The sequence below is a fragment of the Mesoplodon bidens genome, assembly GCF_964165515.1.
Source record: "Mesoplodon bidens genome assembly, chromosome: 18".
In the NCBI taxonomy this organism is placed as follows: domain Eukaryota; kingdom Metazoa; phylum Chordata; class Mammalia; order Artiodactyla; family Ziphiidae; genus Mesoplodon; species Mesoplodon bidens.
Genome location: NC_138175.1, coordinates 1,757,651 through 1,785,412, shown reverse-complemented (window position 1 = coordinate 1,785,412; position 27,762 = coordinate 1,757,651). Strand labels below are relative to the sequence as shown.

Here is a 27,762-nt window from a genome sequence, read left to right as displayed (position 1 = left end):
ACACCACAAAATGATGAAGCAAACTTTTCAACACTGGATTGCCTACAAAAAATAATAATAAAAATTAAATGTTTAAGCTTTGACGTTTAAACTCAATATCTCAAAAAATGATTAAATTTTGTGTTGGACTGATTATACTTGATAAAGCAGGAGCTATTTAGTCGCACAGATATAGTTTTAAAAAAATGTTTAGGCTTCATTCTTTCAGAGATTTCCTAATTGAATCACCTGGATACATCATGCTTAAGATTCAGTCAGAAATACACCAGAAAAGCGAAAGAGAGGCATGGACATATATACACTACCAAACGTAAGGTAGATAGATAGTGGGAAGCAGCCGCAGAGCACAGGGAGATCAGCTCGGTGCTTTGTGACCGCCTGGAGGGGTGGGATGGGGAGGGTGGGAGGGAGGGAGATGCATGAGGGAAGGGATGTGGGAACAGATGTATATGTATGACTGATTCACTTTGTTATAAAGCAGAAACTAAAAAAAAAAAAAAAAGAAATACACCAGAGATGCTCTCTAAAATAATCGGTGGGAAGTTGGATGAAACAAAATGATTAATCATCAATAGCATTACGTACTTATTTGTATCTCGACATCACATCAACTCTGTTAATTTTATTATGTCATTTCTTATAATATTTGTTATACAAATAAAAATATTTTCTTTGTAAAAAAAATGTTTAGTCTTTGACATTTAAACTCAGTTTCTCGAAAACGATTAATTTTGCGTTGCACTGATTATATTTAACAGAGAGGGAGCTATTTAGTCCCCGGGAAGAAGTTTAAAATGTTTAAGGTCTGCTACTTAAACTCATTTCCCGAAAAGGATTAACTTTGGCTGGGACCTCTTCAGCCGGAACTTAGCAGGTAAGTTCCGAGCCCCGAGGTCGCAGGACCCGCCTCCGCGGGTCCGACACCGCCTGCACAGCGAACTGCCAGGCGCGAACCGGCGCTCGCGGGTCACGAGACCGCGCGGCGCGGGAAGCCCTCCCTGCGTCTAGGCGGGCGGGGCGCCGGCTCCGAGACCTGCCCCAGGGGCGGTGTCCCGGCCGCGCCTGCGCCGTGCTCGCTCGGGCGGGCGCGCGCCGCGGGGGCGCGGCCGCGGGGAGGCGGCCGCGCGGAGGCCGGAAGGAAGCAGATAGAGGGCGTGGCAAGCGAGGGAAGCCCGCCGGCCCGCAGACAACCGTCGCGGCCTGATGACGTCGCACAATGGCCGGCCCCCGCGGGTAGTGGGTCCCGTTTGTTCCGCCCGCGTCGCGCCTCAAGCCGGAGCCTGTGAGGAGCGGAAGGGCTGAGGGACGTCTTCTCCGCGCCGCCCCGACACCTGCGAAGCCGTGGCCCCCTCTCTGCCCTTGCGCTGAGGTAAGTGGTGGCGACGGCGAGAGGCCGGGCCGGCGGGAGGAGGAGGCCGAGGCGGCCGGGCGGGGAGCGTGGCGGCGGCGCGGAGCCGAGGCCCGGGAGCCCCGCCGCCTCCGCCTCCGGGGAGCGCTCCAGGCTGACCCCGGCCGAAGCGTGGCTCTCGGGCCTCGGGAAGGGGAAGCTGAGCTAGGCACGATCCCACGTTCCGTCCGGGCGAGCCGGCCTGGGGGTCCTGGACCCCCTCAGCTCGAGCGCCCGACAGCAGCTTCCGCTCTCTGCAGTGGGGTTGATCTCCCGAAGCTGTCATTTCTCTTCCGGGATATTCGCGTGGCACTGCTTTCCGCCCACAAAGATGGGGTGGGGGGCGGAAGGAGGCACACAGGTTCGCCCTCCGGCTTGGGGACAGGCTCTTCGGGAGCTTTGAGCTCCCCGGAGCCTCCTGGAACTTGCTCCCTCGGCTTCTCGGAGGCACAGGTAGGACCTATTGGCTGTGTCCCAAGACGCGCGCCACTCTTTGGAATAAAATTCCTTGTGCCCCTTTGGTTAAGAGCCCAAAGGATGCCGGCCCCATTGCTGGGAGAACCTAAGACTTAAAGACTTTCAGCCTTCGTCCTGCTAAAACTTCAGTTTTACTGACTACTTCCTGACAGCTGAGTTTGCCGGCCAGAGTGGTTGATCGTCTTAAATGAGCTGTTCAGCTCTGTATCTGTGAGAGCAGGTCAGTTCTTCAGATTAGTTTGGGGAGAATGGACGAAGGGGGCATTTAGAGACATAGCAGCGCTGTCATCTTTTCTCCTTTGATTCTCATCTCCTTCTTGTTGCCTGTGGAGTGGCCCTGTCCCAGAGCAGAGGTTGGGATTCTCAGGGTGAGCCTGGACCCAGGCTGATTCCCGCTTCCCAGGCAGGGGAGTCTTTGCCTGATGATTTTACAATCTGAGCACATGTGTGGAGCCCAGCCAGCTCTGGAAACCAATCACGTGTGTCCCAGAGGCTGGAACTTGTCTCCGGTTCTGGGTGGGAAACGATCAAACACTGAAGAGGTTTTTTCCTTTTTCACAGATCATCTCAAAAGGGGAGTGCTTCCTCCCTGACGAGTCGTTTGATGTCAGGTTTAGTCAGTCTGGGGATGGTGTCTGTCACCAACCCTGGCATCCTTCCTTTGGAGGTTGTAAATCCATGAAGTTATGCGTCTGAATTTTAACCAGATGTACCAGAACTTGGGCATTCAGATAGGGACTGCTCCATGAAAACTTATTATCCTGGAAGGTTAGGCTTGTATTTCATTGGTGCTCCTTTGCCGAAACCTCTTTGGAACTCCTGTTTTGGTAGTAAACATACAAGCCGTAGTAAATATACAAGCCGTAGGAGAAAAATCAGTTGCATTCAATAGTCACACCCCATGTTTGACCAAAACCCATCTTACCTGGCTTGGGAACTCACCTCACTTACCAGACCAGGCTCTGAACAGCTTCCTGCGGTTTGTCAGAGTGACCCACCGTGAGAGAGGGAAGATTTGCTGCCCCTGAGAGTGCCAGGGCAGTGTTCTGCAGGTTCTACAGGTTGCTGAGAAAGAAGAGTGCCCACACGTTGTGTACTGTACCAGTGTCCTTGCAGTCAGGGCGCAGCCTTCCAGAATGACCTCTGGGAAACGAGGTGGCACCCCCTCTGTGTCTCAGTTCTAGAACAGTCTTCTAAAAAGTAGGCAGTTACTTCAAGTTTCTTTCTGGCGTGCAACAGGTAGTTTATCAAGTAATGAGACTTTGTGATTTATTCAGCGAGCGTCTCTCAGTCGCCGTCTGCCTGTGTAGTGTGCTGTGCAGACACAGTGATGGACATTGTTATTCTGTTCTCCAGGCAAGTTCACTGTCTTGTGGGTCAAAGGACTAAAGAGTTCTAAACTTTGCCAAGAACGCTCGATGACAGGGTGATTGTGTGAGAAGAACAGACTGAGGAAGAATAGTGAGCCTGGGGGTTGTGAAGACGTGCAGAGGACCCTCCATTTCATCGTGTGCATTTAACAGACCACATGGTTTTCTTGGCTCCCGACACAGAGCACGTACTCAGATATTTGCCAAATTGAACTAATCTCAAAACAGGACACTGATGCCCAGAGAGCCAGTTAACTCGCCCAGAGCAGGGCCTGGAACACACACTGTCTTCTGATCCCCAGCGACACACCCCTTCTGTGCAGCGGGGTGTGACTCAGGTTGCTTCTGATAAGCAGGAAGATTCTTTGGCATGTTTTCCTCTGCAAGCTGTTCACCTGTGTGTAGCCTCAGATTGGAAAATCCCAGGAGGTTCCACAGGGAGAGAAGAGATGGGACCCCTTTGCTCAGGAGATTGCCAGGGCCTCCTAAGGGTGACTGTGTGTCCCAGTGTGCCTAGGACAGCCAGGCTGTAATGGTTAACAGTGCCCCCTTTCAGTCTCAAACACGCCCCCAAGTTCAGACAATAAGTTATATGGTAGCTCTGCTACCAAGTGCCAGCCATTTGCTGAGCTCGGAGAAGCCAGGTGATTCTGAGCCCTTCCACTCAGGCCCTTCATGGGGCTGGGGGCGGGGGGTCTCCCAAAAGACTTTGCAAACAGATAGTTGTGGTATACAGTGTGGTGAGTTTGGGTATGTAGTAGAATAACGTACAGCATACTTAGGGCAGGAGTTCTCAGCGGGTGGACCTCAGGAGGTTTTGAACTCCGAAAGTGGGGGATAAATTGGGTATGTCCAGGTTTTTGTAGGGAGAGGAGCCATCCCCTTCCTCAGATTCTCAGAGCAATCCGTGCTGCCCAGAAGACTGACAGCGCTAGTCCTCCCCCGATAGGAACAGGTGCACAGGGCCTTTCACTCTACCACCTTCTGGTCAGCACTGAAAACTGCCCGTGAGAGGAGGGAAGTTAGCTTTGTGCATGGAAGGTTGAAGTGATTTCCATAATACAAACTTTGGGGAGCATGCAGGCTCTGCAAGTACTTCTTTTTTTACACGCAGTACAGCAGTCTCAGGATTTTAATTTGAGGCCGCATTTCCTGTGGTGTCGGTGTAGAAGTGTGCACCTTTGTGAGGGCTTCTTTTATGAGATTCACCTTTAGTGTAAGTGCCTAAGGTTCAAACTTTAGACACATATAAAATAAAAGAATAAGTGACTGGTGTCACAAGTTTGATTCCCATATGGTCATCACTGTTCTTTAATAGTCTGTATGGATCATATAGTTACTTTTCCATCTCTGTGAAAATGTGTCTTTTTGGTTCTAGAAGGGCTAAGATAGCAACCTAGATGGATCAGCACAAGACTTTAAAAGGGAGAAAAGAACAACAGGCACAATCTACTGCTTCGGTAGAAGTCCCCGATTTACGTGAGGGCTCTGTTCCAAAAAAGAATGTGTAAAGTCAATTAGAGCTCAGGTCCCATTTTCCTGTCAAAACAATGGCGGTAAGTGGGGATTAGTCCCTGGGCAGATAGCAGGAGCTCGTTTCCTGCATCGGGCAGGCGCCGGCACTGGGCACCTGCTCCGGCAGCAACTCGGAGATGCAAGCCCCGATTGCGCCCAGTGGCCACGTGGCCTTAGTTTCCTTCTCTGTGAGCGGAGCAGCATTTGTTTGGAGGGTTGATGTGAGGAAGTGGGTCGAGTGCCTGGCGCAGTGGAAGTCCCTCAGCAGGTGGGGGACTTGGTTTTATTGCACACGTGGTCATGCAGAGTTGATCACCCGGCACGTGTTGGATGGCTGTCTCCTGAGCACCCAGGAGACTGACCGCACTCTGGTGGGAGAGGGATGTGGGTGTTGGAAGCCATCAGGCTCATCTCATTTAGGTGTCGCAACGACTTCTGCAGTGGATGCTGTTTCCCCGTATTTCAGATGAAGAAACTGGGGTCTGGCAAGTTTACGTAATTTGCCCAAGACCCTAAAGCTGGGAAGCAGCAGTGCCGGGATTCAGGTTCTGACTCAGAAGCCCACACTGTGTGCCCTGTTCCATGTGTCCCAGAAAGACATGGCCCACTTGCTTGAGTTCGTATCGTTGAAGTTAGGCATTCTATCTCCCATTTCTTACCCTAGGATTTAAATCGAAGTTTGCCAGAATGTAAGAGCAATTTGGTTGGACCTGATCATGACAGAGAAACCTTTTGGCACCTGGGCCCCAAGAAGGGGCTGCTATCAAGTTACCAGTGAGGGAGCCTCTGTGCCATGAACAGGATAATATGTTGCAAAGCTAGAGTGTCAGTTGTGTGGATTTTTTTTTTTTTTTTTTTTTTTTTTTTGCTGTATGCGGGCCTCTCACTGCTGTGGCCTCTCCCGCTGCGGAGCACAGGCTCCGGACGCGCAGGCCCAATGGCCATGGCTCACGGGCCCAACCGCTCCGCGGCACGTGGGATCCTCCCAGACCGGGGCACGAACCCGCGTCCCCTGCATCGGCAGGCGGACCCTCAACCACTGCGCCACCAGGGAAGCCCAGTTGTGTGGATTTTAAACGAGTGAAGGGGACACTTCATTTTGATCACCAGTTGATTGATTTCAGAGGTGACTTGGTTCCCAGGGTTGCCATTAGACTGTATGATGTGAGAATAGAATTTGTCAGGTTTCCAGTAGGGATATGTCTGAGGCTCAGTGACCGGCTGCGCGTGACTGCCTGCCTACAGGGTCCCAGGTGCCAGCCTAAGCAGCTGGGGAATGAAAGTCCCTGCCCTTCTGTGGAGAGGTTTTGTTATATACAATGTAATAAAAACTGTACAAGGGTAGGCGTAGGACATCATACACAGAGGAAAATCTCCAATTTTTACTGATGTCATTAGCTAAGGAGGGAGAGGCTGCCGGTTTGCCACTGGCCCCTGACTGGCTGCCCTAACGCCCCCATGCTCTGTCTGGAAGAGGTGCGGGTGCCGGGCCCTGTCCACAGTAGCCTTGTAGCCTTCTTGCCTTGCTCGTTGCCCTGGGCTGCAGGGGTGATGTGTGTGGTGACAGGCTCTGCCCTGCACAGGGAAGCCAGGAAGCCACGGGGCAGCAAAATACACCATTTTAGGGCTAACTTGTTAATAATTCTTTCCAGTAGTCCTACCTCTGGAGAGTGTAGTTAGAAGACTGAAAAGTGAATCATTTTCAAAGCTGTCTACTTTTAAGTGACTTTGAATGGATTGGTTGGTTTGTAAATTTCTTTTACTGCTAACCATTTAATTTATTTATAAAGTGATGAATTTTAAGTAACTTGTCCTCATGTTTGCTGAATTTTAATAATTTCCATTAACAGCAGAAAAACAAAACAAAACTGTTTTTAACTGTGGGTTCAGATACCAGCTCTTGGTATGTGCATCTTTAAACATAGGTTCTCCTGTTGAAGGTATAAATTTAAAAGATACACTTTAAATTTTTAGTTATGTAAATGCATAAAGTAATTTTATATAACGTATATAAACACACTTGTGCGTTTCCAGATCTCACTGAGGTACCAAGTAGCATGACTGGGGCATACATTATTTTAAATAAAAAATTTTGAAGAATCACGTGAACATTAAACCCTTCGCTGTTCCTGCTATTTCACACCAGCTTAGTGGTTACTCGCACCCATTGCGTGGTGGATGGTAAATGTTTGCTTGTAGGCTGTTTGCTGTCGATTTCATGCACACATCGTCTCAACCCACCTTCTGCAACCTGCGTTTAGAACCAATGGAACAATGTCCTATCTTTGCACATTGGGGTGGGAAAACCAGAAAATAGTCACTTTATAATTAAATCTAGTGAGTAAAAATAGAAATGAAATCTTCTAAAATGACACTGTTGGCCTTTTTATATAAGAAACTACTTAAATATGTAAGATTCTCTGCCAGAGTTCTTTCCCATGACCTGCCTGTCCTGGAACAGTGGTTCTTGAGAATCACAGCGCACGAAGGCCTTCCGGGCGTCCCTTGCTGCTCCAGTAGGGTCTGATGCGGCCATCACGGCTGGACCTGGAGAGACGTGCAGGAACAGGAGATGGCCCATGTCCTGGGGGCTCTCAAAGGCAGGCCGGGTTTCTGTTCCAGACCCTGCGGGGTGACTCTGGAAGAGGCCCGGCGCTGCCTCCAGTGTTGCCACCTCCTTCCGAATGCACGTTTTCCTGAATTTCACAAGTAATTACTTTACGAACCCAAAAAGCTGTTGCTTGCAATGCCCGTCTTCTTGCCCACTGTCTGATAACCAGTCGGGGTGCCCTGTGTGGAGGTGGGCACGCCGGCTCTCTTGCTAGCTGGTGGCTCCAGACGTGAGGCTCCTGGCGCACAGCTCCGCGCGCTCGGCCCGGCCCCGCGGAGGCCTGGGATGCCGTGCCGGTGGTCTGCGGACTGGGGTCTGGGATGTGGAGGAGCCAGGCAGGGCCAAGCCCTCCTGCAGGTCGGAGGCAAGCCTGGGGCCCAGCAAAGCAGCGCGGGGTTGACTGGCCCTTTTGCTGGAAGCTGTGAGTGTGTGTTCTCTTTGTTTTGCAGAACCGTGGGTACTGATGGATGTGGCCGAGAGCCCTGACCTGGACCCTCGCTCCCCAGAGGATGAAGAGGAGGAGCAGCAGGGGCTCTCGGACGATGACATCCTGAGGGAAAGTGGGTCTGAGCAGGATCTGGATGGAGCGGGGGGGCGGGCTTCTGACGTGGAGGACGAGGAGAACGTCGCCCCAGGACTGAGCCAGGAGGAAGAGGAGAGTCGCTCCGACGAGGAGGACCGGGACTCTGAGGCCCAGGAGCTGAGCGGGGGCCCGGCCAGCCCCCCGCGGGCCGAGGGGGACCGGGGGGAGGAAGACCGCACCAGCGACCTGAGGGACGAGGCCTCGTCGGTCACCAGGGACCTGGACGAGCACGAGTTAGACTACGACGAGGAGGTCCCCGAGGAGCCAGCCCCCGCCACGCAGGAGGACGATACCGAGAAGGCCGGGCCCGAGGATGACGAGGAGAGGGGAGAAGGGGCTCCCGGGGAGGACGGGAAGGCGGGCGTCCGCGGCGTGGAGGACAGGGAGCCCGTGGAGGCTGCCAAGGAGAAAAGGAAAGAGGACGACGACGGGGAGATCGACGACGGGGAGATCGATGTGAGTATTTGCCCAGCGGGGCGGCAGCGCCCCCGGAGGAGGGGGCAGGAGGCGTGTGCCGGGAGCCATTGCCGTGGCGATGAGGGAGCGCTGAGATCAGGGGATGGGGGCTACAGTCAGAATACTGTCTTCCAGTCGGTAGCTGGCAGAAGTCCCATGGACCCGCACTCATCTGGTGCTGTTGGTTGGACTGTGTTAAAATTATATATATATATATATATATATATATATATATATATTTTAAACAAGCAGTAATTTTCTGCATTTTTCTTTGCTGTCTTTAAGTAATATTTGAGTTAGTATTCAACTAGAACCATTGTGGATTTCAGTTCCTGTTAGGTTCTTTTTTTATATATATATAAATTTATTTATTTATTTATTTTGGCTGCACTGGGTCTTCGTTACTGCATGCGGGCTTTCTCTAGTTGTGGCGAGCGGGGGCTACTCTTGTTGCGGTGCGTGGGCTTCTCATTGTGGTGGCTTCTCTTGCTGTAGAGCACGGGCTCTAGGCCTGTGGGCTTCAGTAGTTGTGGCACGCGGGCTCTAGAGCGCAGTCCTCAGTAGTTGTGCTGCATGGGCTTAGTTGCTCCGTGGCATGTGGGATCTTCCCGAACCAGGGCTCGAACCCGTGTCACCTGCATTGGCAGGCGGATTCTGAACTGCTGCACCACCAGGGAGGTCCCCTGTTAGGTTCTTGAGCCTGAAAACACTTCCTTCCAGCTTTCTGTACTATTTTAGGCATTTTTATCTTTGCCCTTCTTCTCTGCTGAGGGTCACAGCTAGGCCAAGCTTCTTTGGGAGGGTCCCTAAAAAGACCCTCAGGACTGGATAAAATGGGGTTGTGTGTCAGAACGCTTTGGCTTTTGACCAAGCCATCACATTCTTATAACTTATTTAAATTAATCTGGCCTTCAGATTAAGGACAAGGTACCCAGTAATAATCATCTTAGTTGTGCGCAGGTTGGGTTCTTATGACAGATGATTCTGTTGAAAGAATTTCCGTCATGATCTTTTAAGAAGTTGAGTCTGGGGGGGGAAGAGCCTGAAGTCCTGCTGAGAAATGCTTTTACTAAAAGGGGTTGAGAGAGGGACGGAGCAGATTGACAAGATCTGGGGCTTTTAATATCCCGGAAAGGAGATTCTGCTCACTGGAGAGTTGCTGTGGCGAGAGGTGTGAGGAGCGCCTCAGAACCGCTCTGGGTCGCCGAGAGGGGAGGGGCTGGTTAAGTGCACAGCCCCGGCTTGCCAGAAGCGCCAGGCTCCTGTGACAGCTCGCATGGACGCTGCGTCACGGTGGCCGTGGCTGCGGCCTGGTTTCCAAAGACCGTGCTTCTCAAACTTTGGCTCACGAGAGCAGAACTTTGTGGGGCGTTACAAGATTGAGTATGTAGTTACAAGCTTAGAATTTTAGATCTTTTATCTTCTCGCAACTAAGTGTGGGAGATGGTATCCTAAATTAGCAGCCGTTACTTATTAATACTGTACTCATTTAAAAGGATATTGTCGGGACATTATCTATGAACACTCTTAGGTTTCGCCAGCTATGCTTCCCTTCCCATCTGGAAAGTTCACCTTGGCCACAGGCTTACCAGAGGAAAAGGAGATGCCATGAGACTCCAGTTAGTCAGTTTGGACGACATTTTGGGCAGAAGATGAAATCATTGGTTGAGGTTGCCCGTGAGTTTGGTTTTTCAGTTTACAAAGAGAAAAGCTACGTCTGCATCCTGCCACCAAGGATTGAGGAGCTCCTGATGACTGGGGTGCTGTGGCCAGAGGTTCTGGGCAGTCTGTTTCCATTAAGAAAGGACCAGTTGCAAGCTCTTCTTGCTTCAACTGTTGAATAAGCTGTACGGGAAAATTCATCTACTTTCCTGCCTTTCCATGATCATATGTGGACAGGTATATGTCTCCCTGCAGGTCCCGGGGGGCCTTGCCGTCATCGCACCCCCGGGCTTTCCTGCCGCACTTAGATGTGGTGCCGTGGGACATTGGGTTGAACTGAGCTGGCCCAGGAAAGCACCCGTCATCTGGAGGTTTGCTGGTTTCCCCCAGAAACAGCAGGTGAAATAGAAATCCAGTTTGATTTTCTTGCCCACTTGATCTTAGATGGTTGTTTGGTTTGGCTTGTGCCTGCCTGGCACCTCTCACAAGGGCCTCACAGCCCTACTGGACCCACAGGCTGCTGGGACCAGAGCACAGCTTCGTTCAGCCACGGGGTGGCCCTGCCCTTCCCACACACAGCCCCACGGACCCTGCAGTGTGTCAGGCTCATTGTGACACGCTGGGGGTGTAACTGGGAAGGGCAGAGCCCATCACCCCCCGGGGATAGGTAGGCCTGAACGGGAGCGGGCACTGTGAGTGGAGACCTGGGCCCTCGCAGGAGCACACCTGCCTTCCGGGCTCCTCCCCATCCGTTAACCCTTGGCTTCCTTCCATGTCTCCTCCTTCCTGCAGGCTCTGCCTCCTGCCCCTGACTCTGTTACATCTGGCTCAGTGCCTTTGCTGGGCTTCCACAGTCTGAATTGACTGGGTCATTAGTGTGTTTGTTTCTGTTGCTTTTCCGTGCCCACACCTCCAAGAACACAAGTTCCCTAAGTCTGGGACCTGTGTGGCTTTCCCCCTCTATTCCCAGGACCTGGCACTTTGGAGGCAGCCAATAACTGCCCTCTAAGCAGACGGGCGAACTCCAGCTGCTTTGGGGCGTGTTGAAGTTGAGTGCCGTTGAGATGGGGGTGGCAGTGGGTGGAAGGTCTACACTGGAGAGCCATTCGCATAAAGAGGCAGTTCAAGCACTGCATGTGGGTGACCAGCACCAGCACTAGCCGCTGTTGGAAGAACCCAGTGTAGATACACATTAGCTCGTGTTGAAAAACTACTGCTGGTTCGCTTCTCCTGCTCTCTCCATCCCAGTTCCTGTCCGTCCTTCCTTGTCAGAATCTCGGCGAGAGAGTTTGCCCCACGTTCGCGCAAGCACACACTCCTGTATCTTCCTCTCCCAAGATGGAAAGGGAGCCAGAGGTGTGCACTTGGGTCCATGAGCAGCCTGCTTCTGACAGGCCTTTGGCCTGGTCCCCTTTAGTTTAAATCCCTGCCAAGTAGCCTCTGGTCCAAGTGGAAAGTATGCATCCCGGGGGGCCTTTTCCCCATTGCTTTCAAGCACAGTTTTGGTATCAGAAGTGAACTACCTGGATGTTTTTATGCAGAAGAAAAGGGCAGTTTGGCTCACACCTCGAAACTGCGTTCACTGAGGCCCCTGAGCTTTTCCACGTCTGGCAGGGGTCTTGCAGCCCCGCTGACTCTTTGAAGAGGCTCACCGTTCCCAGGGCCCCTCCTGCACTTCGCTGCCCGTCTCCCCTCAGCATCCAGGCCTGGAATTGCTGGGAATGGCCAGATGAGTGGAAGCGTCTAAAAGGCCTTGTGATTTATCCTCCTTTTAACTGAGAAGCACTTTTCTCTCCTGTCGGGGTACACTGTCCCTCTTTTTTCCCTTGTAGATTTTGGGTCACTGGGACAGGTGAATTGACTTGGGGGGGGAGTCACCCCCACCCTCCCCAGCTTTTCTGCTCTCTTAGTGGTTTCCTTGATAGTGACATCAATTTGTACAATAAACCTTTGACATTCTCTTGTCTGAACCACATAGTTTATAACTCAGGCCTTGAATTACTTTTGTATGTTTTGGTGTGCTACCTTCAGATACAAATGCCCTTCTGGAAGTGCCACTCCCTGCTGCAGTGGGGATGGGATTTTGCAAACAGGACTGTGGGCCAACTATTTATAGCACCCGGCTTATTTGTGGAGGGGGGCCGAGGGTCCCCGACAGCTGAAGCGCGGGTGAGTTCGACTTCGTCAGCGGTCTCACCTGTGCCGGAAGCCACACTTAGGACAGGCAGACAGAGCAAGCGGCCGTGTGAGGCCTGCCTGGCTCACTCCTGCACCCCCGCTGAGTTCCGCACACAGACCCCCTTCCTTCGTGGCCCTGTGATTCACCTTGACAGACTCAAGGCCTTCCATCTTTGGTCCATCCTTTGTCTCCTCCGCTTATGGACTTGGTTCTCTTTTTTATGTCTTGCTTGTCATCTGGTCGGCAGAACTTCAGCCACCTGGAATGTGCCGTCCCCGTGGGAAAGCGTAGCGTAGTTTGTGCCCTTCCTCCTTTTGTCAGTGACTGTCACACTGACAGGGTGCGCGCTCAGGGACGGGGCGGGGTGGGCGCGCCCCTAGTGGACGGGCCACATGACTCCTTGGGCGGAAGTGGTAGCTCTGGGCCCAGCCACAGACAGACACACTTGGAGGCGTCTTCTTTGCAGGCAGTCTTTTGTCTTTTCTCCTGTTCACATCTACCTGCTCCTTTCGCGTCTGGACACACAGTATCTTCTGCCAAAGGGCTTCCAGGCGGGTGAGCCCTCGGGCTTAGGGATCTGGGGACGTCCACAGCACTGTCCCCTGGTGGGAGCCGGGGAAGCAGCCGTGGCGGCCTGGTCACAAGGGACTAAATAAGGCCTGCCACCTCCCTCGGGGTGGTTGGGGGGCCCGGGCCACCGTCCCTGCTCAGCTGAGCAGCCCAGAGCTCTGGGGTAGGAAAGCTCTCCTTCTGCCAGTGGCTGACCTGGCCAGAGCCCATGGAGGCCGTTTGTGGTTTTGTATTTACCCGCTGTGGGCTGGTCCCGGGTCCCCTCACAGGGGAATGACTGTCCGTCCCAGGTGCCGCTCCACCCACCCGATCACCTTTCTGAGGCCAGAGCATCACCTCTGGCCCCAAAGGGTGTGAATGCGGGATTATAGACCCGAATTGCTACCCCACTTCGCAGGTGCAGAATTGAGGGTTCGGGGAGCCCCTGGGTGGCCCGGGGGGTGCCTGGGCCTCTGCTCCAGGGCACGTGCCGCATCTTGCTTCCTTGTCTGCCGAGACTGCGGAGATGATGGGTGGGAAATGACTTCTTTTTGTTATTTAGGTCATATACAGGCTTTGTGGTTTTGTTTTCGTTTTAAGGAAAATAAAAACCTGTGCAAAGGAGAAAGTGAGTCACCCATGCTCCCCTCACTCACGTTTTGACGTGATACCTCTGAGGGGTTTTTCTATCACGATGATACTCGCGCCCCGGCTGGGAGCTCTGGGTGCTCGGAAGGTCGGTGGGGGAGAGCACGGCTGGGGCGGAGGGCCGTGTCCACGGTCATGGCGGCAGGTGTGATCCAGGCTGCCCTGTGCCCCATGCCCTGTGCACACTCACCCCAAGGACACGCTGCTATGGTTCTCCTAGATTTGTAAACTGTGGAGGGCCTGGCACTCACCCCCTGAGTTAGTTGTTGGTGCCATTTTAGCTGTTTATAGACCCACCAGTTTGCTTCTTGCTGGACCTCTGCTCTCTGCTGGCTCTGGGATCAGGGGCTGCCCATCAGAATTCCCATCTGACGGTTACAGCCCTGACCTGACAGGACGGCCGTCGAGCCGCTGAACGCTGGGAGTCTGGCTTCAGAGACCTCCTTCCTGAGCCGTAATTGCGGGAAACTCTTTATAAGATTTAAGAACTCCTTTTGTTTGTCCAGCACTTGAAAGGCCATTGTACTAAATGAATAGGTTAGTTGACATTTGAGGGTGTTCGATTGCTGAGTGATGTGTTGATGTTTTCGTCTGCTTGGCATCCGAGAAGCCGCAGCATGCCCCCTCGTGGCCCGTGGCTCAGGGGACGCTGCCCGTCGGGGCTGAGGGGCTGGCTCCTCGTTGCTCCTGTGCATGTGGAGGGTGACATCTTTGCAGAAACACTTCTTTAACCCGATCTAGTGCACTAACTGAATCTTGATTTCTGAAAAGCAGTCACTCTGTGCTCATTTCAACTCCTGTGCATTGATTTCCCAAACAAAGCAGAAGATTTGAATGAGTTCTGACCTCTCAAAAGAGTTTTGTTTTTCTAATGAGAACAAACAGAATCTGCTCTCAACTTAGATGTGAGCTCCTGTGTGATAGATAATAGCACATTGAGGTTATGCCAGGAGGGAAGTAGTCAAAGGAAAACACGGCTGGGAGACCAGAAGGGCGGTTTTTTTTTTTTTTTTTTTTTTTTTTTGCACATTTACTAATGTTTATTGAGGGCACTTCCACTAAGAAGTCTGGCTGCTGTGGAGCACTTGGCAGTATTTCGAAGCTCTAGTGTAAATGCACAGGAGCAGATCGTCATATTCCCACTGTTCCAGCCAAGTCTTCTGCCATACAGCATAAAATCAGCACATTTTCCTCAAACTGAAATCATTTTCGGGGTCGGGAAAATGGGGAGGTGTTGTTCACAGGGTGCAAATTTTCAGTTATAAGATGAATAAATTCTCGGGACCTTTAAAAAAAAAAAACCTTGAATAACTTATTTAATCTTTCTCTCTAAAAGAAATTCTGCTGACTCTCTCTTTTAAGGGATATAACTGAGGCATCTGTTCTTTTTTGTTATAAAATGCCTTTTAATAACTTGGTTTTTTAAGGCAAAAATTATACAAATATTTAAGCTTTTTTTTTTTTTTTTTTTGCACTACACAGGCCTCTCACTGTCGTGGCCTCTCCCATTGCGGAGCACAGGCTCCGGACGTGCAGGCCCAGCGGCTCCACAGCACATGGGATCCTCCCAGACCGGGGCACGAACCCGCGTCCCCTGCATCGTCAGGCGGACTCCCAACCACTGCACCACCAGGGAAGCCCCAAATATTTAAGCTTTAAAATAAGTCATCATAAATGTAGGGTTTGCCTTCAGTATTTCTTCATTCGGTAAATATCTACTTGCTGTTTACTCTGAGCCTGACGCTGTGCTTGGAGCGGTGACCCGTGGTGAGCAGAAGGCAGGGTCCAGTCGGGCAGCCACGACGGCTGGGACCCATGCTCCAGGGGCAGGGGGCTGTGGGACCGGTTGTGAAGAGAGATGGGGGGCCCTGAGGAAGGGGACTCGAGCTGCGATCTGGACATGAGATGAGTTACATGCTGGGGAAGAGAGGCAAGAGTATGGTCAGGCTAGACTTGCAGAGGTCACGGCACTGTGGGGAGCCTGTGGAAGGGCTCAGGAGTGTGGACACCATCAGGAAGCAGTCCCCAGGCCAGATGGGACTGGGCAGTAGTTTGGACGAGGGTGGCGCTGCAGGAGATGGGGAGAGAAAGGTCCAGGTGACTCCCAGACCTCTGCCCTGCTTGTGATCCCTTGCTTTGACCACATGAGGGCGCTCTGGAATGCGCTGGGACCCGGGGGGGAGGGGTGGGGGGCAGTGAGGAGCTCCATCTTGGACTTACCTCCTTAACTATGTTAGCAGGGCGCTGGATACCCACCCAAGCTGGGGGCGATCCCGGCGCGGGGTCTCAGGGGCACAGGTGGGGACTGCGGAGGGTGCAGAGCGGGGTCCACGTCGAGGCTGCTCTTTGGAATCCCCGGGGGAGAGGCCCGCCTGGGCTGTGGTCTTTAAACCCTCCTGCGTTCTTCCAAAGCCATGGTTAGGGTCTCTGGACCAAGCACCAGAAGAGCAGGGCCCCGGTCTAAGCTAAAGGTGGATACGCTCGCTGGCCTGAGTCGCGTAACTTCCCTCCTCCTTGCCCCCAGACTTTTAAATTAGAGAAAGTGTCTAATTTAAAGGACATAAAATATTTTGTCCTGTAAATTTTGTTTAAATGTAAAAAATTTTAAAACCCTGAAGTGTAGCCATTTCCTTCCCAGAATTGCTAATTAAGAGAAACATGATGACACCCTGCTTTTTGTCATGCATCACGTACTTCACAGAATGTTTTTTGTCTTGTGTGATGCTACACTTTGGTGGGTAAGCTTTGAGAGAGCCCCATTGTGTGGATGAGGAGCCTAAGATTTGGAAAATGTACGTGAACTTGGCCACGTGAGTGGCCAAGACCTGAGTCTTGTGACAATACCCTTTCTGGTTTAGTGAAGGCCGTGCGTGGTGGTAGGTGCCCCTCCTGCCTCTTCCCCTCATGAAGACAAGTCTCTCTTCAAGTCACGTTGTCCTCTGTTTCAGGATGATGACCTGGAGGAGGGTGAAGTGAAGGACCCCAGTGACAGGAAGGTGAGGCCTCGCCCCACCTGCCGATTCTTCATGAAAGGTAATTGTCTGAGTGAGGGGCCTTTGCGCGGCCCGCTTGTGTGGCCTCGGCTTTTCCTGGGACTGCGGTGGTGGTTCAGCCCTGGGCCTGTGCAGGGCAGTTCTCAGGGCCGGCAGTGACGGTCTGTGGCGGCAGTGGCGGTGCATCGATGTCAGCTGTGGGCCTTTCCTGGTCGCTCTAATGCCTCTTTCGGAGGGGAGCCAGCCTGCTCGTTTCACCCTGGGATGCCAGGCCCACCTGCCTAGCACAGACCTGTATCTTCACTGTAGACAATATTAACTCTTTTTCTAAGTGGTCCTTCTTATAAGGCCAAATGCCCCAGCCACCAATTGTGACGTTTTCCCACCTCTGTAAGGGGAGTTGCCACTTTCTGCAAGATGTCTCAGAGGCATCTTTCATTTGGAAGGGACTTCTGAATAGAGAGGGTCGGCCTCTGAAGGCAGCAAGGCCCCTCCCTCCTGAAAAGTGGACGGAGTGAGTCACATAGCTGTGACAGTGGCAGTGTGACAATGCTGATGAGCAGCGGGCACTCAAGCCCGGGAAGACGTGTCACAGCACCGTCTGGTGTGCGTCTGTGATTGAACGTTTCCCTGGCACGGCAGGAAGGTATCCTTCCCCTGCCCTGGGTTTTGCTCTGACCCTAGATGCCTCGCACAGTGACCGGCCCGCCCATGCAGCCTAACATTCACAAGAGCTTCCTGTACTTCTTTTCCAGATGTTGTGACACCATTGTCCACTCCTCCTTCACCAATATCAAATTCCATACCATTCAGAGGCCAGGTTAAAGGTACAAAATATACGATATTCATCTCTTTAGTACCTCACAGTCCCTCTGCTCCGGAGGCCAGACTTCTTTCTCCTGGATCCAGAATACTGCCGTGCAGCCAGGGGAAGGGGGAGACTCTGAGGGCAGAGAGCGGCCATGACAAGGCTCACGGGAGCTGCGTGCTGCCTGCACGGGGGGTGGGGGCATGGGGGCGGTGGAGCCCCGTCCTGTGAGTGGCCTCGAACAAGCCTGTCCCTTGTCCCGAGGTGACCCAAGGATGAGGGTGCACAGGAACACTCGGGACCCCGGTCAGCGTGTGCTTGGGGCGTGTCCTCTTGGCCGTGCTAATTCCGTGCTGCTGGTTTCTGCCGAGTGGGGGAGTCCGGCTCGTCTGAGTTAGATGGCCACGCAACGGCTCCGTGTGCGTTGTGCCCGTGGAACGGGAGCGTAGCCGCCCTCGGGATGCACATACGTGTGCAGTACCTTGTAGAAGGTAAATTGTTACAGGTCTTCAAAGGCTTTGGTGTTTTAAGCGTCATTATTTCAGAAAATTTAAACTTAAGCCGAAGACTTCTTTTTCATAATGACGTCAGCCCATCTCTGGAATTTCTGCAGTAAAATGATGGAGACAAACACGCATGCATACACATATATGTACTGCAGTCATTTCCAGTTAGCACTGTCCACAAACCCTGTGGTTCAGAAACCTGGCCATGGATCTAGACCAGCCGGAGGCCCCCGTGGCAGCAAGGGCAGGAGGCAGAAGCATCCACTGTTGAGGCCACAGAGGCTCTGGTCCAGGTGCTTGGGTTCCCACTGCTGAAGTGCTTCCCAGAATTTAGCCCCAGAAGCACACCACCATGAAGCGAAGTTGGTGGTGGTACTGCAGGTCAGCATCACCGGGAGGTACCTGGACAGGGTGCCCTCTCCAGGGACGTCGGCGGGGGTCACGTCACAGTAGGAGGGGAGGTGCCGCCAGGTCACACCGAACGCCCAGTTGGGGTTTCGGGGAGTGAGACCAGTGGGTCAGCCATTTCGCAGTGGAAAAATCTGAAGCTAGTGGTAAGTGGCCTTTTTTGCAGTTTAATTGGGCCTGTTCCGTAACTTGTTTCAGGAATGTATTTTTTTTAATATTTAGTCACCTTTCCCCCATACTGTTTGTTTATTCTACAGAATAATGTGATAGAGTACAGAAGGAAATGGGTGTTCTGGAACATACCCTGCTTTTTCTTAGTTATGAGAAAGGTTTTGGATGTAAATGTTTTTGCTTACCTGCAGTTTGTAAGATTGGTGTTGAATTGAGATGAATGCATTTCAGTTCTCTCCAGTAGCAAGAGAGTCACTTTAAAAATGAAATGAAGTTTTTCATGTTTGGGGAGGATGTGGGGAAATGGAACCTCATATCCAGCTGGTGGGAACGTGAACCGGTGTGGCTGCCCTGGGCACAGCCTGCTCAGTGTGATGGACGGAGCTGCTCTGTGAGCCGGCCACTCCCCTCCTGGGTGTCTATCCAAGAGAAATGAAGGCATAAGCCACGCGAAGACTCGTACTAGCAGCATAGACACAACAGCTATGTGACTATGTGGAAACACCCCCAGTGTCCATCAGCTCATGAACGGATAAACAAAATGTGGTCCATCCTGATGCTACAACACGGTTGAACCTTGAGTACACAGCCAAGTAAAAGAAGCCAGTCACGAAAGGCCCCATATTGTACAGTTGCACTTACAGGAACTGTCCAGAGTGGGCAGATCCATAGAGACTGAAAGTAGGTTAGTCATTGTCTAGGCCAGAGAGGGATGGGCAGCCATTGAGTCCAGGGTTTCCTTTTGGGGGATGGAATGTTCTAGAATTAGGGGGTGGCAGTGGTTGCACAACTTTGTGAATGTACTAAAACCCACTGAATTGTGCACTTTAAATGGGGGTATTTTATGGTATGTAAATTATATCTTTGAAAATGCTTTTTAAAAAATGTTTGTTAGCTATATTTCTGCTGTTATTGTGATCTGCAGGTTTATTGTTAAATTGCCCAAATGGACACATTGATATTTGTGACCATTGACAACAAAATGTACTTCGGAATACAAACTGAAACGTTTTAAAACACCAATACTTTGTTTATGGTGTATTTTTACCTGTCTTATATTTAGGTTAAGTCATCAAGACATGAAGTTCTATCCACAAAGGCATAAATAGCATTTTCTTTAAACTGTCTTCTGCTCTGGGTCTCTGGTTACCTAGCTGTCAGTAGCACCCAGCCCGTTCTGTGGGCCAGGCCTCCTGTGTCCTCTCCTTCCCGCTCTCTTTTTCTCTCCCTCCCTCTTTCTTTCCCTTTTTAAAATTGTGGTAAAATACACAATATAAAATTTACCATCTTAGCCGTTTTAAAGTGTACATTTCATTGGCATTCAGTACATTCACGTTGTGGCCATCACCACCATCCGTCTTCAGAACCCCTTTCATCGTGTAAAACTGAAACTGTCTCCGTTAAACACTAGCTCCCCGGCCCTTGGCATCTGCCCTTCTCCTTTCTGTCTCTATGAATTTGACGGCGCCATGTGCCTAATAGAAGTACAGTCTCACAGGATTTGTGCATTTGTGACTGGCTTATTTCACTCAGCACAGTGTCCTCAGGGTTAATCCAGGCTGTAGCAGGTGTCAGGATTTACTTCCTTTTCAAGATTGAATAATATTCTGCTGTGTGGATGAACCACAGTTTGCTTACCCATCATCCATCAGTGGACATTTGGGTTGCTTCCGTTTTTTAGCTATTATAAATAATGCTGCTGTGAACATGGGTGTGCAAACATCTCTTTGATGCCCTGCTTGCAAATCTTCTGAGTATATACTCGGAAGTGGGATGGCTGGGTCAGGTGGTAGTTGTGTTTTTAACATTTTGAAGAACCACCCTGCTGTTGTCCACAATGGCAGCATCACTTTGCATCCCACCACTGAGCACAGGGTTCCGGTTCTTCTCGTCAGCGCTTGTTTTCCGATTTTGTGATGGTATCATTGTGGGTGTGCGGTGGGGTTCTGATTTACGTTTCACCACGATTAGTGCTGTGGAGCATCTTTTCATGTGCTTTTTGTTCATTTGTGTATCTTCTGAGAAATGTTTACTGCCCTTTTTCTGTTGTTAATTTATTCTTGGCTGCATTGGGTCATCGTTGCTGCGCATGGGCTTTCTCTAGTTATGGCGAGCGGGGGCTACTCTTCGTTGCAGTGTGCAGCCTTCTCATTGCGGTGGCTCCTCTTGTTGCAGGACACGGGCTCTAGGCGCACGGGCTTCAATAGTTGTGGCTCGCGGGCTCAGTAGTTGTGGCTCGTGGGCTCCAGAGTGCAGACTCTGTAGTTGTAGCACACGGGCTTAGTTGCCCTGCGGGATGTGGGATCTTCCCAGACCAGGGCTCGAACCCGTGTCCCCTGCATTGGCAGGTGGATTCTTAACCACTGCAGCGCCAGGGAAGTCCCTACTGCCCATTTTTTAATCCCTGCATCCTCCTGTGTTTAAAGCAGCAGGTCCCAAGGTGTGTTCTTGAGACCCAGGGGCGCCCTGAGGTCAGTGCTCTAATGACACTAACACTGCGCCAGGCGGCAGGTGTCGCCCACTGTATGTGCACCGAGAAATGACATCCGGGATAGAGCAGGAAGATTCATAGTTAAACTTTATTTTTGGGTCTAGGTCTTTCTTTTTTTTTTTTTTTTAATAACTTTATCGAAGTATAATTTAAATGCCATAAAATTTGCCTGTTTTAAATGTCCAATGATTTTTATTAATTTACCAAGTTGTGCACCCAGCACCACAGTCCAGATGTAGAATATTTCCATCACCCCACCACAGCCCCTCAGTGTGTGTCTCTTCACTCTTCCATCTGACGAAACTACAAGTGCTCACGGAGCTCCTCTGCTGACACTGAGGCATGAGGGTCGCCTCCAGGGAGGGCGTGCCAGGTGTGGCTGTGAGCCCAGATGGCCAAGTCTCCTCCAGGACACCCAGGAGACCAAGACAGTGACTGTGCTAATGATAAGGTTCAGGCTCTCAAGTGAAAATCAGAATTTAATTATTTGATTTTTATATATTCTGCCTTCCTTTTAGGAAGTAATTTTTAAAAACCATGAAGCACTTTAAACTTCTTTATTTTATTTTGACAATCCCTATATTTGTTACTTATTCTGAGTTGTTGAGACTAACAAGAAATGGGACCAAGGAATATTTAGGTAAGACCACTGTGTCTTATTTAGAAATAAGAAAGTCTTTGTTTAAAATTCTAGTGTGAAGCAAGCATTTTGTATGGAAACTAGAGAGAGAGATTGTAAAATTATCTCCGCGGTTGCGGTGGGGCGCATTGCAAATGCAGTGACATGCGGCTTATAAATGCCATCTGGAGGCACCACACTGATGCCAGTCAGACCAGCAGTCAGAATTTTAAGGTCTGTAGTGTTTCTGGACCCACCGGCAGCCACACTCACACATGCTCCCCTTACACCACGAGCGAGATGGGCTCCTTGGGCTGCTGTGTGTGGTGTGTTTTCCTTTCCTGCCGTCTCTGTGTTCAGGTCCTTGGTTTCTGCTGAGACTCAGGTAGGCTTTCTCTGTATGTGTCTGTTTCACTGGTAGAGTTCGGGTTTGTTACTTTTGAGCTTGCAGGTTCCTTTTTTGTAGGTATATTTATTGTGTAGTGAAGAAAAGCAGGGCTCAACACAGAGCGTATCATACAACCAGGAAAAAAATGGGGATGGATATACTGATTGACTGATGAATCGATCCCCCACAAATGGATCACTGCCTTTGGTGCAGGGCCCTGGAGATGGGGAAACATCACTGAGTACCTTTCTGAGTACTTGGATGCCTTTGTTGACCTGCATTCCCGTGCCTCACCACGCCCCACACCACACTGCCACGCTGCATCCTTTTCTTGTTTTTTTTGGTTTTTTGGCCGTGCCACAAGGCTTGCAGGATCTTAGTTCCCGGACCAGGGATTGAACCCGAGCCCCGGCAGTGAGAGCGCTGAGTCCTTAACCACTGGACCACCAGGGAACTCCCAGATCCTTTCTCCTTGTTCCCTTTGGGCTCATATCCCTGTCCACGCAGAGTCCTTACAGAATAGTAAGACTATTTAGTCATCCAGTCACAATCGCGATCCACATAAATTTTGTGTTCGTGAAGTTTCATTTAGAAGCAGAAAGCTATACAATTTCTAAACCAGTAGATCTATTTTTGCTTCAATTTCCTGGAGAAATTTTTTTCCAAACAAATTGCTTTTTAAAATTATGAAGGTAATATGTGCTGACAGAGTCAAAACAATAACAGTTTGGGGTGTACCCTTCCAGACTTTTTTCTACACAATTAAAAACTCACTTTCCAAAAGGCTGGTGGGATTACACTATTCTTGCTGCTCTTCCTCCCTGCAGGTGTGGGACGTCTGTCCTTGGCCGTGTGTAGACGGCCCACACTTCTTCCTGGAGTAGTCTCCTCCTTCTCTTTGGAGGCCAGGGGCCCAGACACATGCAGTGTGGACCTTAGCACTCTGGGAGCGGGGGCCCGGGGGCGGGCGTCTCGGGGGCGATGCCCCTGCCCTTGCCTCTCACCCTCCTCTCTCAGCTCTACTCATCCACCTGCGCCTCCTCCCTCCCCTGCCAGCATGAGGAACGAAAGCTTTTTTTGTCAGTGGGCTCAGGGGTGATGTTTTTGTTTTGTTTTGTTTTGAAAATTTTTTAAATATAAGAAGAACAGAGAATCACAAATACTCATTTCTCTGCTACCCACATATTTATTTTAGATTTTTAAAAATTATAGAAATGCTGTGGTTTATATTGTTAATACTTTTCTGTGCTTACAGTTTTCTACAATGAGCTTTTGTTACTTTTAACTACATAAGCAGTGTGGACTATGACATGAGTTTATAGGAGTCAAGCATTGAAGAAGTATATGACGTTTTGGAATTCTTTATTTAGAGATATGACTGCATAGTCTTTTTTCTTTGAAACTCTCTGAGTCTCTGGGATTTTGAACCCCCTGTAGTATATATGTCCCAGCCTCATACTTATATGTGATCTCTCCAACACTTTTAGAAATTAAAAAGTTAATTGGTTATTTTTGCATTCTCAGAGAAGCAATCTTTTTAAGCATACTTTATCTCATATTTAATTTGGAGCATTGTATTATTAAGTTGGTTTTAATACAAGTTTAAATATTTATAATGTTTAAAAGGTAAACTTTAGTGTTTCTAAATATCAAATGATTATTTCTCTTTAATTTACATGGTACAAGAAAAAACGTATTTTGTTGACAGAAACATTCAAATGGAATATCATGGTTAGAAGTGAATATACATTAAAAGATGGCTTACAATTTAACTACATGCTAACCAATTGAAAATGTTTTTTAAAACCACTTAGATATTGTATGCCATATTTGTTTTTTAAGCCTATGTATGTATTACCTATTCAAAAAATTAAATTTTAAAAAAGTGATTCACTCACTAATTAATATTAAAATGTAGACTTCTTGTCTCCTGTGCTGAAAAGTCAAGTGGTTTTCTTGAATAATCTTGGTGTTCTGTTGCTGAATAATGCTAAAAGTTGACCTTCTTAATTCTTTGTTGTAAAGTATAAACACCCAATTTATCATTGCTGTCTATGTGTTTTCTCTGTAACGCATTTTTTTAAGTACCAGAAATAGCCTGAAGTGGTTTGGTAGGAGAAACGCAAATGTACAGAGCTGGTAAAGACCACCCTGGCGTGAACGTGCAAAATTCTGATCATTTTTGTGCTTCTGGTTGATTTCTGTTTCAGTACGGGCAGTCTTTTGAGTCAGAATAACCACCCTGTCGGTGCACATACAGGCTCCCCAGGGCGCGTGTCCTGAGCAGCAAACCCTAAGGCAGGGCCGTCCCGGTGATCGGGGCGCTCTCGGGCTTCTCTGTTTCAGGGGAAATGAAGTGTTCCTATGGTGACTGTGGGACAGGGGCCCTGCGGGAGCCCTTTAGAAGGTGCCGCGCGCAGGACAGTCCCAGACCTTCCAGGCCTGCCTGCTGTGGCCTCGTGGGGTGGCCAGGACCGTGCTCGGCCCGCTGCCTGGCTGCCTGGCCCGGCACTGGGGGAGCAGGGGGAAGCTGACCTGTGCGCTTGGACCGGGCGCCCCTTCTGACCTGGCTTTTATTTCCATAGGGAACTGTACCTGGGGCATGAACTGCAGGTTTATACACCCTGGAGTCAACGACAAGGGCAACTACTCCCTCATCACCAAAGCCGAACCCTTCCCGCCCAACGGTGCCCCGCCTCTCGGACCTCACCCTCTGATGCCTGCCAACCCGTGGGTGCGTGAACACCTCTTTCATTGCTAGCGAATCACACCTAAGCTCTGTTTGTGACTCTCCGACGCAAAGCGTGCTAATACACCTTGTATGGCAGGCGTTTCCGCCTTCTGGCTGCTCTGGTGTCTCCAGGTAGAGGCCCCCCAGGCTCAGGGCAGCTGGGTTGGGCGGAGGGAGGCTTGGAGGAGAGAGCAGGCAGTAGCCGGCTGGTGTTCTGCTTGGTGTTTTTGCCCCCCCGTTTCTGTGTAGATTTTAAGGTTCGCTTGCTCTCTTAGCTGTTCCCTCTCGTTGTGTAACAGGGTGGGCCAGGAGCGGATGAAATTCTGCCTCCACCCCCTCCAGAGCCCCCTACAGAGAGCGCTTGGGAACGAGGACTCCGGCATGCAAAGGAGGTAACGGAATCAGCAGAAAACCCGGGAAGAAAACTAGTGGCGGTCCTTGCACACAACTAGCATTTCTGTCTCTCCGAGGCCTGCTAGGGCATGACAGAGCCCAGGCAGCCAGGGAGGCCCCACCAGGAACACGGCCCACGGTCTTCCTGGGGCTTGCAGTGCATCGAGCCGTGCCTGAGCCAGGGCTGCAGCCCCTGGCCCCTTGGAGGCACTCCCCAGAGAGTTAGTGCTCCCGCTCCCCCTGCGGCCTCTGCGTCTGGAGAAGCCATCCTGTCCCTGGAGGAGTGGTGTTACGCCGGCCTCCCCTCTCCCCCCACACTCTAGGCCGCAGCCGGCCCTGGTGCCCGGGCTTGCCCTTCTTGGCTCTGGGGCTGCCTTCCCTTCAGGGAGATGGCAGACTGAAGCAAAGCTGTTCCTGCCCTCGGCACACGCTCCCCGCCCCCAGCCCTGACCCGCTCCCGGTGCCCCTCCCGTCCGGAGCACACCTACCTGCCTCCCCACTGAGGGCACGTCTAGAGCCCCCTGGTTCAGTGCCAGCACTGGGAACAGGGAGTCACCACTCGGTCACCTCTTCCCAGACCTGGGTGAGCTCCTGAGTGCAGGGTTCACTGTGTCTGCAGGGACGGGGCACTGCCGTTCCCCAGAAGGGTGTGCGGGGTCCCGTGTCCACCCCCAGCGCGGAGCATGGCATGTCCCCAGTGAGTGCTCGCTCGCGCTCTCCTGCCACTGCAGCCCAGGCCTCTGGGGTCGCTCGGGACAGAATCCCCTTTGTTTTCCTAACAGTAACTGGTGTTGGCTTCTCTCTTCTTACAATGGCAGGTTTTAAAAAAAGCAACCATTCGGAAAGAGCAAGAGCCTGACTTTGAAGAGAAAAGGTTTACGGTGACCATTGGTGAGGATGAACGGGAGTTTGACAAAGAAAACGAAGTTTTCCGGGACTGGAGCTATCGGGTCACGAGAGACGTCAGAGACACGGCAGCGTAAGGAGCGGTTCCGCCTCCTCCTTCCCCGTGGACGGAGCACTCCGTGTCCCCAGCTGCGTGGGGCTTGGACTCTGCAGAGCAGCAGCGCCGAGCTTACCCGGGGCGCGTCGGGGCCTGTCCACCGCCAGCCTGAGGACGGCCTCCCCAGGAGCGATTCAGGCAGTTTGCTGCTGACTTGCCTTGTTGTTTTGCTTCTGGGGAGGACACGTTTTAGCTCCGTGCCTGGGCCTTGTGACTTCAGGGGGCCTCATGCCCGTGTGCGCGCCTACGAGAGCTCGGAGAGGCTTTACAGCTGCTCCTAAAGCCCCTGGGGCCCCATGAGTGTCCTCCCCACTTTCCCCCAAGTTCCCAGGAACCAGGAAAAGCTGTGAAATTTGTCCCTAAAACCCATGAGTATGGCAGGTTTCTTCATTGTTTCCTCCAGACACTTTATCACGGGGCTTTTAAAACAAATGCAGAAGTACACGGGGTTGAAACGCCTGTCACCTCTTGAGGAGCTGCGCAGCGTCCCAAGGACAGCCCTCGGCTCCCAGCACGTCGGCTCCGGGGCAGGCGCCGCTTCGTTGCGCTCCCCTCAGGACCGAGCGGGCCAGGCCTCTCCTGAGCAGGCCGGCTCCAGCATCGTCTTATGTCACAGTGACACCGTGCGTGATTTGCTGCTACAAAGCACAACCCCTGATTTCTGACCGAAACGACAGGCAGAGGCTGAGAAAAAGGCTGTAGGGTTGGCTCTGTGTTTCCAAGATCACCAGTGCTTGCCTGAGCACTGTGAGGGTTGGAGCGTTAGGAAGGCGTCTGGCTGTTGGGAATGAGAAACAGCTGTGTCACTTGGTAGAGCAGCCCAGGTCACCCCGCCAGCACCCCGCAAGTGCTGGGGGAGAGATTTCCTAGAAAGCAGCCAGTGCAGGCCACACAGACGCAGCGCGGCCTGGCCGGGGCCTCAGCCCTCTGCAAGCTCTGGGCATCTCTGTTTCCCCCGCCAGTTTACCCAACCGGAAGGGTCAGTCTGGAGCCAAGAAGTCCCTGAAACAGCCTCCAGGGCCATCTGCTGCCGGGTGTACACTTCCCTTCCCTGCACCCCACCCAGGGTTTGAGTCAGGAACCCGTGCAGGTCCTCTGGGTCTGTGTGTGTGGGAGCTGGGGCCTCCTCTTGCTTCTTCCCAGGGCTTAGTCAGCTGTCCTGTCCTTGTGATTAAAGGCCCACCTTTATCAGCCGCACAGGGGTCTGCTCCCAGACCTCCTGTTTTATTCATCGGGTCTGTTTCTTCACGGGCCAGGCCGTCTGTGATGTTGTGAGGTCGCGGAGAGTGTGTTTTTTTTTTTTTTTTCTGTTTTTCCTTTTCTATTATTTGGCCGCGCCGTGCAGCATGCAGGATCTTAGTTCCCCGACCAGGGATCGAACCCGTGCCCCCTACAGTGGAAGCGCGGCGTCTAACAACTGTTCTGCCAGAGAAGTCCCTCGGAGGGTGTATCTCGTTTTTCCCATGGTTTCTTGGCTGGTCTCACGTGTTTTGGTGTCCATGTGAACCTGAGGATCAGTTGTCTAGCTGCATAAAGAAATCTCATCAGCATTTTTACAGGGATTGCCCTAAATTTGTAAAGTAACAAAGGGCTTTGTAAACTAACTGGCTTCTTGGTGATGTTCAGTTGTCCTTTCCAAAGACAAAGGGCGTGGTCTCATTTATTCACACGTGCTTTTGTGTCTTTCAAGAGTGCTAAAGTTTTCTGCAAAGAGCTTCTGCACGTTTCTGATTAAATGAATTTTGTTCCTAAATAAGTTTCCTTCTTTTTTGCTAGGGTAAGAGGGGTTTTCTGTACCCTCTGTCTCCTGACTG

General features: G+C 51.3%; 1 protein-coding gene across 1 annotated transcript in view; it reads left to right on the top strand.

The window, feature by feature from the left end:
* Nucleotides 1-1,195: 1,195 nt before the first annotated feature.
* The window catches only part of ZC3H18 (zinc finger CCCH-type containing 18), a 49,682-nt gene continuing 23,115 nt past the window's right edge, over nucleotides 1,196-27,762 (top strand). Inside the window, exons 1-6 of the mRNA XM_081215916.1 lie at nucleotides 1,196-1,369; nucleotides 7,810-8,399; nucleotides 16,386-16,470; nucleotides 24,407-24,555; nucleotides 24,852-24,944; nucleotides 25,764-25,924. Of these exons, the coding sequence (XP_081072042.1) occupies nucleotides 7,824-8,399; nucleotides 16,386-16,470; nucleotides 24,407-24,555; nucleotides 24,852-24,944; nucleotides 25,764-25,924 (1,064 nt within the window). The 5' untranslated portion in view covers nucleotides 1,196-1,369; nucleotides 7,810-7,823. The remainder of the gene's footprint in view (nucleotides 1,370-7,809; nucleotides 8,400-16,385; nucleotides 16,471-24,406; nucleotides 24,556-24,851; nucleotides 24,945-25,763; nucleotides 25,925-27,762) is intronic.